Source organism: Doryrhamphus excisus, linkage group LG12, assembly GCF_037039965.1.
Source record: "Doryrhamphus excisus strain RoL-2023G ecotype Guam linkage group LG12, RoL_Dexc_Guam_v1.1, whole genome shotgun sequence".
Lineage (NCBI taxonomy): Eukaryota > Metazoa > Chordata > Actinopteri > Syngnathiformes > Syngnathidae > Doryrhamphus > Doryrhamphus excisus.
Window position 1 is genome coordinate 1,232,218 of NC_136368.1, and position 13,095 is coordinate 1,245,312.

Below are 13,095 nucleotides of genomic sequence, written 5' to 3' on the forward strand. Positions count from 1 at the left end.
TCTGATTCATATCCAGTTTTGTCTGAGTCCATATGCGTCAACCTGCAACATATACATTTTATCATTTCAGGCCAAAGACACCGAACACCGCGGTACCCGCTTTGTGGTTGCCGGCCTGAAAACTGGCGCTCAGTACAGGTTCAGGGTCACGGCTTTCAACCTGGCGGGTAATAGCGAGCCGGGCGAAGTGCCTGAGGCACTCGAGGTCAACGACAGAATCAGTAAGTCCATCATAAAAAGCTTTAATCCACGTTGTGTGTTTTCATACCGATTTATGGCACCTTTCCCATCAGTTGCCCCTGAGGTTGATTTGGACGCGTCGGTGAAGGAAAGGATGGTGGTCCATGCCGGCGGCGTGATCCGCATCATCGCGTATGTGTCAGGTCAGCCGTCACCGGAAGTCACATGGAGCAGGGATGGAGCGGCGCTGCACCCAGAGGCCAAGGTGGAGACAACGGCCATTAGCTCGTCTTTGGTCATTAAAGCATGCGCCAGGAGGCATCTTGGCGTCTACACGCTCACTGCCAAGAACGCCGGAGGAGAAAAGAAGAAGAATGTTTCAGTGGAAGTTCTCGGTGAGACATTCAGTATCTTTTTGAATCATTTTCAGTTTCAAAATCAGAAACACCAGGAATTCAATTCCCTGCCTTGTTCCCCGACAGACGTTCCCGGACCCGTCGGCATCCCCTTGACAACCGAGAACCTGAGCAACGATTCCTGCAAGCTCAACTGGTACTTCCCGGAGAACGACGGCGGTTCTCCCATCAGCAACTACGTCATTGAGAAGCGTGAAGCAGAGCGAAAGGCCTGGACGTCGCTGTCGTTTTCCGCCAGCAGACAGAACGCCGTGGCGACCGGTCTCGTTTCAGGCAAGGCCTACTTCTTCAGAGTTGCCGCCGAGAACGTCATCGGTATCGGACCCTTCATGGAGACGGCAGCTGAGATCGTTATCAGGGAACCGTTGAGTAAGTGAAGAAGGAACATAGTCGTACTCCCGAGAACCATGATGATGTAACCTTGTGGTTCTCCGCATGTTCAGGTGTGCCCGACCGACCCGAGGAGCTGGAGGTCACCAAAGTCACCAAAGATTTGATCAGCATCACGTGGAAGGCGCCCAAGTTTGATGGTGGCTCTGAGATCATCATGTACATCCTGGAGGCTCGTATGATCGGCAAGGACAAGTTCACTCGACTGACGAAGGAGAAGCTGATGGAGAGGAAGTACACCTTTGATGGACTCAGGGAAGGCGACACCTACGAGTTCCGAGTGATCGCAGCCAATGAGGTCGGACCGAGCAAGCCGTCATTCTGCACCAAACCAATCACCTGCAGAGATGAGCTCGGTAAGCCGCATACCCGTGAACGCTCCGAGTAGACCAACGGAAGAACTTTCTAACTTAAAGGTACCTGTTCCAGAACCACCGACCATTGAGCTGGACTTCCGTGACAAGATCATAGTCCGTGTTGGGGAGAGCTTCCTGCTGCAGGGTCGCTACACCGGAAAACCCTCCCCTTCCATCGTGTGGTACCGCGACGACGAGGAGCTGAAAGCCGACAAACACGTCATGTTCAAGAACACGCTGACATCCATGTCACTGGGAGTCATGAAGGCGCAGCGCCAACACAGCGGCCGCTACATGGTGGTGGTGGAGAACAGCACCGGGTCCAGAAAGGGGGTCTGCAACGTCACGGTTGTCGGTACGAAGCTGAACTTTATCCTTTCATTCATTCATTTTGTACCGCTGGGGTGTGTTCTATCGTGTGCTGGAGCCTATCCCAGCTGTCTTCAGGCGAGAGGACTGGTGGCCAGCCAATCACAGGGCACATATAGACAAACAACCATTCACACTCACATTCATACCTATGGACAATATGGAGTGGCTAATTAACCTAGCATGTTTTTGGAATGGTGGGAGGACACCGGAGTACCCGGAGAAAACCGAGGGCCGAGGGTGGAATTGAACTCGGGTCTCCTAGCTGTGAGGTCTGCACGCTAACCACTCGACCGCTGTGCAGCCCCAGTGTTATTTAATTATTAGTTATTAATTAGTATACGTTTTAAAATATCCAACATGTGAAACCTTGGTTAGCATCCGCCCTGGTTAGTGTGTTTTGTAGTTTAAACCAAAAATACAGGAATCCCTGGTTTATTGTGGTTAATTGGTTCCAGACTGGACCATAAGTGAATAAGTGAAGGAATATGAATGGAATATTTTTGGAGTTGGAGCATAATATTTTTTTTTTTTACCATAATTAGAACCCTCTAGACATGTAATAGCACCCGGGTGTCCTAGCAGTGAGGTCTGCACCCGAACCACTTGACCACCATGCAGCCCCAGTGTTATTTCATTATTAGTCATTAATTAGTGTACGTTTAAAAACATCCAACATGTGAAACCTTGGTTAGCATCCGCCCTGGTTAGTGTGTTTTGTAGTTTAAACCAAAAATACAGGAATCCCTGGTTTATCGTGGTTAATTGGTTCCAGACTGGACCTTCAGTGAATAAGTGAAGAAGGAATATGAATGGAATCCTTGTGTTATCACACAGACCGTCCAACTCCTCCCGTGGGTCCAGTCGTCTTTGACGAGGTGCACCGTGAATACATGGTCATCTCCTGGAAACCTCCTCTGGACAGTGGCGGAGTTGACGTCTCCAACTACATCATTGAGAAGAGGGACACGAACAGAGACATGTGGACCACTGTCACTTCAGCCACCACTAAGACAACGTGCAAGGTCGGTCCATATGGATCTGCTGTCATGTGTTTTTGCATGTGTCCTGCAAGTTTGTGTGCATAGACACAAAGCTGAAAGTATTTTTTGTATTTTTTTTTTTTTTTGTAATTTAATAAAAATTTTTTTTTTTTTCAATTATTTTTTTCAATTTTTTTTAAACAAAACGTCAACATTAATACAAACTAACTCAAAACAAAAAGGGGGCACTGGACATACACAGTATACAATTTAGTTATTTCACATTCCTTTCACCCATTTAGCTGAAAGTATTTTTTGTAATTTTTTTGTTTTTAATTTAAAAAAAATTATAAAAAAAAATTTTTTTTTTTTTTTAAAAAACAAAACGGGTGGTAACTGGACATACGTAGTATATACATAGTATCCTTTCCCCCATTAGGCTGAAAGTATTTTGTTGATTTCAGATACCCAAACTGACAGAGGGTCGGGAGTACATCTTACGGATCTCTGCTGAGAACATGTACGGTATCAGCGACCCACTGGAGTCGGATGAGATGAGAGCCAAAGATCTCTTCAGTAAGTTCTTCACTTAACTTAATGCAAACTGGTGGTGGAATATTTCACTTTCAGTTTCAGTTCCAGAACAATAGACGGCAATCTGCTCTGACCCGACTTGGCAGTTCTAGAACTTTCAGATGACCCCGCATGACCGCTCTTTGGTCTGTGACCCTTCCCCAGGAGTCCCGGAGGCCCCTGAGATGCCGACTGTCAGGGAGGTGTATGCCACCAACGCTCTGGTGCTGTGGAACCGACCCCGCGATGGAGGCAAGCCCATCACCAACTACATCCTGGAGAAGAAAGAGACCACCGCCAAGAGGTGGTCCAGGGCCACAAGAGAACCGTTATATCCTGCGACTCAGTTTAGAGTTCAAGACTTAGTGGAAGGCTGTGAGTATGAATTCCGAGTCATGGCTGAAAATGAGCTGGGAACCGGAGACCCGAGCGTGCCTTCAAAGCCCATCCTTGCCAAAGACCCCATCGGTTAGTGTGACTAACAAATCGTCGCCATCGTACCGCGGTGATACATTCATACACTTAATCAATTCTTCACAGTGCGGCCGAGTCCTCCGGTGACCCCCGAGGCCTACGACAAGACAAAAGACTCAGTCAGTCTCAAGTGGCAGATGCCCCGCCACGACGGAAAAGGACGCATATTTGGCTATCTGGTGGAGTACCAGAAGCCGGGCTCGGTGGAGTGGTCGCAGGCCAATGAGAGTCCGGAACAGTGCCCAGACCTGCACTACGTAGTGACAGGCCTGACGGATGGCCAGGAGTACGCCTTCAGGATCTACACTGTTAATGCAGCAGGAAAATCTGATCCAGCATATGTTAAAGAGACTATCAAGGTCCATGACAGACTAGGTAGGACTTCTCACCCATTTGTTTTTTTAATTACACTTTATTTCAGTGGTCTCAAACTTGCGGCCCGCGAGACGCTACTTTGAGGTCCGCACCTTGATACCAAATTTTAATGTTGAAATGACAGCTTAAAGCCGTGTGCACACCGGACACAATTAACAGGATTTTTGCCCCCGCCCATACTGTTACCCTACCCTGTTACCCCGCCCTGTTTTGCTTTGGATTAGGAATGAAGCTAAAGGCTTATGACGCCGGGTTACAAATAAATGCAGGAAATGATTTGGAATAAAAGGGAAAAATACACGTCAAGATAAAGCATCTCATCAAACATGTTGTTAAAGTTACGGCGCTGCTCCCAGATGGAACGATGCTAACATGCTAATTGGGTCAAATGATTAAGTTTCATTAATGTTCATGTTAAAGGTTAAATAACTGTTAATACTGTACATTTGAATCTGAACAAAATAATTTCTCTACCCACTAACTGTATGTGGTTTCTTACGTTTTTCTTATTTGCTGTTTTATTATTTTACTTATTTATTGATTTATTGTCTTTATTCTTAATTTTATTTTATTTTTTTTATCTTATTTTGTGTATAGAAAAATAAAAATTAAGATCTTTTGGTGTGGAAAACCGGAACCAAAGTACTGAAAAAGTGTAGGGTATAGCAGAAGCAAAAGCATTGAAGATAGTTTTTTTTATTAATTTTTTCCTGTTTTTAATAAATGCGTTTTGGGGTTTTTTGGAAAACCTGATGCGGCCCGGCTTCACCCAGAATGTAGCTCCGGTGGCCCCCAGGTAAATTGAGTTTTAGACCCCTGCTTTATTTGGATCAAATTAACTTTCAGGGTAGTATACTGTAAAAAAATAAAATAAAATATTGCAAACAAATATCTTAAAATGTTTCTCAATCAACTTAAGTGCTTTTAAATTGCTGTGTCAATCAATAATAACCACTGTACTTCCTAAATGATGTTGACAAAACTCCAACTAGCTAACCAGCATCGTTCCCGCTTCCCTTCACAGAGGCGCCAGAGTTGCTGTTGGATGCCAACATGGCGCGCGACCATCTGGCCATGCTGGGTTCTGACATCACCCTGAGCGCCACCATCAAGGGTGTCCCGCCACCCACTGTCCGCTGGGAGAAAAACGATGGCGAGATGCCGCCTCACATCACCGTCGCCGTCACCTCCGCCGGCAGCAAAGTCTTCATCCCCAAATGTGTCCGCCCCGACTCCGGCAAATACACCCTCGTGGTGGAAAATGCTGCCGGGAAAAAGACGGCGACTGTTGACGTTCTGGTTCTGAGTACGTTAAGAATTTTTACTTTTAATTCAGCTTTTAATTAAATTCAAACTCAAATCGGATTCGCTTTTTACATCAGACAAGCCGACACCTCCGAGAGATCTGCTCGTCTCCGAGGTGACCAGCGAGTCTGCCTACCTGACATGGAAAGCTCCAGAAGACAACGGTGGCGCCGTTATCTCCCATTACGTTGTGGAGAAGAAGGACGTGGCTGCCGAGCAGTGGGTCCCGGTCTCTGCGGCCAATAAGAAGCTGAGTTTGATGGCCATGTATTTGATGGAAGGAATCCAGTACCTGTTCAGAGTAGCGGCGGAGAACCAGTTCGGCAGGAGCGACTATGTGACCACAAAGACGCCCATCAAGGCTATCGATCCTCTCTGTGAGTTACACTTCAACGTATCATCTGGAATCTTCATAAAATCCACAAGAGACTTCAAGTTCTGTTCCATTTTAGATCCACCTGGCCCACCGAAGAACCTCCACCATACTGATGCGGACAAGACAGAGGTGTGGTTGGAGTGGGAGTGGCCCGATCGTAACGGTGGAAGTGAAATCACCGGCTTCATTGTTGAGCACCAGGAAGAAAGTCAAGTGGACTGGGTTACCTTTAAGACGGTCCCTGGCAACCGTGCACATGTCACAGGTCTGGAGGAAGGCAAGACCTACCGCTTCCGGGTGATGGCTCAGAACGCTATTGGCGTGAGCCGCCCTGACACCAGCGTCCCGGTCACCTGCCAGGAGAAGACCCGTAAGACATTTTTTGTGTAAACGGCAAAAAAAGCTACGGTTTTCACGAGGATCTTTCTCTCTTTCTCAGTGCCCCCCACCATCGAAGTTGACGTGAAGCTCATTGAGGGTATTGTTGTGAAAGCGGGAAGCGGTATCGTCCTGCCGGCTAAGATGACCGGAATACCCATGCCGACTGCCAAGTGGATGACAGATGGCAAGGAAATCACATCGGAAGGCCGATACAGCATCGAGTCCGCCGGCGCCACCACCATCCTCAGCATCCCGGACTGCAAGAGAGGAGACACGGGGGAGTACGTCCTCACCGTGTCCAACCCCGCAGGGAGCAAGACCGTCGCTCTGCACGTCACCGTGCTCGACCTTCCGGGTGCGCCCATTGGACCCATCAACATCTTAGAAGTGACCCCTGATCACATGATGATACAATGGAGGCCGCCCAAGGACGACGGCGGTACGCCCATCTCCAACTACGTGGTTGAAAAGAAAGACGTGAAGAAGCCATGGGAGCCGTGGTCGGTGGTGAGCTCCAGCGGTATCAGCACCAAAGCCAAGGTGTCACGCCTGGAGCAGGGTCGCGAGTACATTGTCCGTGTCCGAGCGGAGAACAAGATCGGCATTGGTGCTGGACTCGAGAGTCCCCCCACTATAGCCAAGCATCTGTTCAACCCGCCCGGTCCACCGGGCCTCCCGTTGTGCTCTGATATCACAGAGAATGCTGTGACCGTGGAGTGGTCTCTGCCCGACCATGATGGCGGCAGCCCCATCAGCGGCTACGTGGTTGAACGCAGGGAAATGACAGGGAAGTGGATCCGTGTCAACAAAACCCCCGTACTGGACCTTCGATACAGAGTCTCGGGTCTCTTTGAAGGCAACACTTATGAGTTCAGAGTTTTTGCTGAGAATATTGCCGGTGTCAGCGAGCCGTCCCTCACTTCCGACCCCATCAGGGCCACCCGAGCTATCACTAAGCCGGGTCCCCCTGGAAATCCCAAACTGAAGGACTGGAGTAAGTCCTATGCTGATATCTGCTGGACCAAGCCGACAAGAGATGGCGGTAGTCCCATTTTGGGATATGTGGTCGAGATTCAAAAGTCAGGATCAGCTCAGTGGGACAGGATCAACAAAGACCTCATCAAGATGTGTGCCTACAGGGTTCCAGGTCTTATTGAAGGTATGGAGTACAGAGTCCGTATCAGAGCCACGAACAAAGTTGGAGATAGCGAACCCCGGGAGTTGAGTGAAACCATCCTGGCGAAGGACATTCTGGTTCCTCCCGAGGTTGTGGTTGATGTATCGTGCCGCGACTCTCTGACTGTCAGGGCGGGCCAGATCATCAATTTGATCACCAGAGTGAAGGGCAGACCTGACCCAGAGATCACCTGGACCAAAGATGCCAGAGCTTTATCTCGGGACAAGCGCACTGAGCTGAATAACAACTATCCTTTGTGCGAACTGGTCATCAACGACGCGGTCAGATCCGACTACGGCAAATACGCCATCGTCGCCAAGAACAGCAGCGGACAGGCGCAAGCCACCGTTATCGTCAATGTCCTGGACACACCCGGAGCTTGCCAGAACATCAAGGTGGCTTATGTGACCAAGAACTCCTGCATGGTGTCGTGGGAGAACCCAGAGGACAACGGCGGCACCGAGATCACCCAGTACATTATCGAGTCCCGTCAGCCCAGCCAAAGGGGATGGACCGTCGTGTCCAATGATTGTACGAAGCGCCTGATGAAGGCCCCTCTTTCGGAGAGCTGCGAGTACTTTTTCCGTGTTAGTGCCGAAAACAAGATCGGTGTCGGTCCCCCCGTTGAGACCAAGACGGCCGTGCTGGCCATTGACCCAATCGAGAAACCCGGCGAACCAATCGACTTTCATATTTCTGAAATCGGCAAAACCTTCTGCTTCCTTAAGTGGAAGAAGCCGGACTACGACGGAGGCAGTCGGAACCTGGGTTACCACGTGGAGAAGAAGCCAAAAGAAGCCGAGGAGTGGGAGAGACTCCATAAGGGGGCCATCAAAGAGACTTACTTTATGGCTGACAGGTGCATCGAAAACCAGGTGTACCAGTTCCGAGTTCAGACCAAGAATGACGGAGGCGAAAGCAACTGGGTGACTACCGCTGAAGTTCTAGTGAAGGAGCAGGTTGTAGAACCAGAGATCAAGATCAAATTGGACGGAACCCTGGTGGTGAAAGCCGGAGACTCGATCCCTATCGAGGCAATCATCAAGGGAAAACCTCAACCAGATGTCAAATGGACTAAAGATGACAGCACCGAGGAGATCAAAAAGAGCCCCAGGCTTCAGATCGAAACCGGCGTTGACTTCTCAAAGCTGCTGCTGACCTCCGCTCGCCGTACGGACAGCGGAAAATATGTGGTCAGTGCCTCGAACAGCGCGGGAACATGCTCCGCTCACGCTAAAGTCAACGTGTTGGACCGACCCGGCCCGGTTAGCGAGCTCCAAGTGTCGGGCATCACCATCGACAGGTGCCATTTGGCCTGGAACGTCCCAGAGGATGACGGCGGCTGTGAGATCTACAACTACATCATCGAGAAGTGTGACACCAAGAGGGGGGTGTGGTCTGTTCACTCCAACGCCGTCATCACCAACAAGGCCAACGTCACTCGTCTTATTGAGGGAAACGAATATATTTTCCGAGTTCGTGCAGAGAATAAGATGGGTCCTGGCCCCGCGGTAGAGAGTGAGGCCATTGTAGCCGGCACCAAGTTTAGTGTCCCGGGAGCTCCTGAGACACCAGAGGTCACCAAGATCTCCAAGGAGGAGATGACAGTGCAGTGGTCAGAGCCGGAGAAAGACGGTGGGAAGCCAATCCTTGGTTATCTGTTAGAAAAGAAGGAGGAGCATGCTGTGAGGTGGTCCCCTGTGAACAAGGAGGCCATCCCTGGAACCCGCCTGACCGTAACAGGACTTCTACCCCTCCATGAATACCAATACAGAGTGAAGGCTGTGAATGAAATTGGCACAGGAAGTGCAAGCAAACCTTCTCGTGCTGTTCCTGCTAAGGACGCGATTGGTAGGTGGAGTCAATTGGTAGTTTTCTTATTAATTGCGTGTCATAGATTCAATTTTAAAGACTGTCGTGTTTTCCTCCAGAACCTCCTGCTCCGCCCACCAACATGAAGGTGCTGGACAGCACCAAGTCAACTGTAACGCTTGGCTGGACCAAACCTTTGTCCGATGGCGGCGCTCCCATCATCGGTTATGTTGTTGAGATGAGGGTGAAAGGAAGCGGCAAGAAGGCCGATGACAGTTGGAAACGCTGCAATGTGGCCGCTCAGCTTGTCGTTTGCGAGTTCACCGTCACCAGTCTGGATGAAAAACTTCTGTACGAGTTTAGAGTCTCAGCTCAGAACCAGGTGGGCATGAGTCTGCCCTGTGACCTGGAGGCCGCCGTCAATCCCAAGGAAATACTCGGTGAGGACAGACGTGTTCTTGGTTACCAATGTTTATCATTTGTGTGATATTGACGGTGTAGACATAAAAATACATTTCTGGGGATCACAATAGATGAAAATATGAGCTGGAAACCTCATATTACAAATATACAACATAAGGTGGCCAGAAATATTTCAATATTGAATTTGTTCTCAATCAGAAATCACTCCACACTCTTTATTGCTCTCTGGTTCTACCATATCTTACTTATTGTGTGGAAATATGGGATAATAACTATAAAAGCAATCTTCACTGGCTAAATGTACTGCAAAAAAGGCCAGTAAGGATAATTCATAATGCCGCCTACAGAGAACATACTAACTCCTTATTTCTAAAATCACAAGTTTAGTTACAGCTAAAATAATGCATAAGGCTAAAAATAAGGATGTGACAATAAATAAAAATTTTTTTAAATTATTTTTAAAATTTAAACATAAAAAAAATTAATAAAATAAATAAAAATATATATTACAAAGCAGGAAGTGAACAAATGTAACAGTTACTGATTGTAAAAGTACCAGATGGAGGGGTAGGATTTAATAAGCTTAGCTTCTTCCTACTCCTTTTCGACATGTGGAACTCGGAACTATTATGGGATGCACTCTATTGTAATCTGATGCATGTTCAAATGAAATGAAACCATTAGCATTAGCATTACCAAATTGAATGTCTGTTTTGTTTTCAACAGAGGCACCAGAGATCGACTTGGATGCCAACCTGAAACAGGGTCTAACAGTGAGAGCTGGTTGTCCCATCAGACTGTGCGCCACTATCAGAGGAAGACCACCTCCCAAAGTCACTTGGAGGAGGATGGGCATCGATAACGTAGTCAGGAAGGGCCATGTCGACATCATCGACACCATGACTTTCCTGGTCATACCCGACAGCACCCGCGATGACTCTGGGAAATACTGTCTGACGGTGCAGAGTCCTGCCGGAGAAAAGGCGGTGTTTGTTACTGTTAAGGTTCTCGGTACGTCTTTCCTTCTGTTTGCCACAGCTTTCAGCGTGACGTGATCAAGTCAAATTCGTTTTGTTCCCTCGCAGACACGCCAGGACCTGTGATGAATCTGGAGGCCAGTGACATCAAACAGACATCGGCGAAGCTTTCCTGGAGCCCGCCAGAGAACGACGGCGGCAGTGAAATTACCCACTACATCGTTGAGAAGCGGGAAATTGATCGGAAGACTTGGGCAATGGTCAAGGCCGAAGTCGAGAAGGATAAGATTCCCTTCAAGGTCGGCGGCCTCATGCCAGGAACGGAGTACTACTTCCGAGTGACTGCTGTCAATGAGTACGGCTCAGGAGTTCCCAAGGTGTCACCCACTTCCTACCTGGCCTCTGATCCTGTCAGTAAGTATGACGTCTTTGGCGTACGGTCATGAGTACTAATATCGCTGCATGTTTTACTGCTTATTTCAAAGTTTATTGGTCATGAGACAAAAAAGCTGATGTTTTTCCCAGGCAAACCCGATCCTTGTGAGAAGATTGAAATTCTGGAGATTACCAAAAATAGCGCCACAGTTGGCTGGGTGAAGCCTGCAAGGGACGGCGGAGCCAAGATTGATGGTTATGTAATTGAGTACATCGAAGTTAAGCCTCCTCCGAAGCCGCAAGAACCTGTGGAGGTTTGTAGAGTAATCTTGCTGCATTTTTCAAAGAAGCAAAGCTTATTAAATCCTACCCCTCCATCTGGTACTTTTACAATCACTAACTGTTACATTTGTTCACTTCCTGCTTTCCCAATATAATTTTTTTTTTAATTCATTCATTTTCTACCGCTTTTCGTCACGATGGTCTGAGGAATGGGGGCTGCTGGAGCCTATCCCAGCTGTCTTTGGGCGAGAGGCAGGGTCCACCCTGGACTGGTGGCCAGCCAATCCCAGGGCACATATAGACAAACAACCATTCACACTCACATTCATACCTATGGACAATTTGGAGTCACCAATTAACCTAGCATGTTTTTGGAATGTGGGAAGAAACCGGAGTATTTTGTTTTTTTAAAATTTTTATTTATTTTTATTTTTATTTCTATTTTTATTTTTTAATTTATTTGTATTGTATTTGTATTATGTTTGCAATTATTTTAATTAATATTTTAATTATTATTATTATATTTTTAAATTTTTTAGTTTTGTAATTTTTATTTAAAAATGTTTTTTTTGTCACATACCGAAGTAGGAGGTGATATGAGCATACAATGACATAATGGTTACCATAGTAACCATCAATATAGTGATATATATAGCACATCATGACTAGTTCCAGGCTCTTCATCCTTGTATTTATTTATTTATTTTATGATTATGAACAAATTTTGCTCTGTTCAATATTGAAATATTTTTGTCCCCCTTATGTTGTATATTTGTAATATGAGTTTTCCAGCAATGTAATATTAACATTGGCACAATTCATGTGGCAAAGTCTTTATCCAGCGTTCATGTTTCTAAACTGCAGGTCCCCGAAGGAGAAGAAGCTCCTCCGCCGCCTCCACCGCCCCCCGTAGTGGAGGAGGATGTTGAGGAGCCCGAGGAGGAGGTGTGGAATGCCTACACCACCGTGAAGGGGCTGAGCATCAGCATCAGCGGCCTGAAGGAGGGCAAGAGGTACAAGTTCAGGGTGGCTGCCAAGAACATGATGGGCTTGAGCTTGTTCACGGAGACACGGGAGGCGGCCGAGATCAAGGAGCAGATGTGTAAGTTTATTAGCTTGATGACGCCGCATCATATCATCATTGTCAACTCCCGTGGACATCATTCAATTGACTGTGTCCTGTCTGTCCCATAAACCCTACAATGCACACGCACACAGTGGAGCCAAAGATTGTAATGCCAGACACGGTCAGCGCCAGAGCCGGAGCTAAGCTAAGAGTGGAAGCGCTTGTTTCCGGAAAACCTTCTCCAGCCTGCAAGTGGATGTGCGGCGAAGTCCCGCTGGTTTCCTCAAGTCGTCTGGCGGTGCACCAGTCTGGCAACTTGTGTGTTTTGATCATCAAGGACGTCTCAAGGACAGACAGCGGCGAGTACAGCCTCGTGGCGGAGAATAGCTCCGCAAAGGTGGTTCAAGCCCTGAAAATCATCATCAGAGGTTTGTGTTTGTGAGTCATTATTAATACTAAGTATGAATTTCATGCTTTATAACAGAGACGATCTGTGTTGCTTAGATATTCCGGGGCCTCCTGTGGGTCCGGTGGAAATCAGCGACATCGACTCGGATGCTTGCTCGCTGGCCTGGAACAAACCGCTGGAGGACGGCGGCAGCAAGATCACCAATTACGTGGTGGAGAAATGCGATGTCAGCCGAGGTGACTGGGTGACCGCCGTCTCCTCCTGCCAGAAGACAAACTGTAGGCTGGGGAAGCTCATTCCCGGGAAGGAATATGTATTCCGCATTCGTGCTGAAAACCGCTACGGCGTGTCAGATCCCGTGCAGTCTGACAGAATGATTGCCAAGTTCCCATTTGG

At 47.8% G+C, this 13,095-nt stretch overlaps 1 protein-coding gene across 1 annotated transcript in view; it reads left to right on the plus strand.

Moving 5' to 3' along the window:
• LOC131136273 (titin-like) overlaps positions 1-13,095 on the plus strand; it is a 171,937-nt gene that overhangs the window by 98,862 nt on the left and 59,980 nt on the right. Inside the window, 20 exon segments of the mRNA XM_078795446.1 lie at positions 71-221; positions 294-575; positions 663-965; positions 1,040-1,342; positions 1,416-1,697; positions 2,549-2,736; positions 3,159-3,270; positions 3,433-3,735; positions 3,808-4,116; positions 5,141-5,422; positions 5,499-5,798; positions 5,874-6,167; positions 6,237-9,206; positions 9,287-9,607; positions 10,317-10,601; positions 10,676-10,981; positions 11,093-11,256; positions 12,089-12,326; positions 12,443-12,718; positions 12,795-13,094. Coding sequence (XP_078651572.1) covers positions 71-221; positions 294-575; positions 663-965; positions 1,040-1,342; positions 1,416-1,697; positions 2,549-2,736; positions 3,159-3,270; positions 3,433-3,735; positions 3,808-4,116; positions 5,141-5,422; positions 5,499-5,798; positions 5,874-6,167; positions 6,237-9,206; positions 9,287-9,607; positions 10,317-10,601; positions 10,676-10,981; positions 11,093-11,256; positions 12,089-12,326; positions 12,443-12,718; positions 12,795-13,094 — 7,969 coding nt within the window.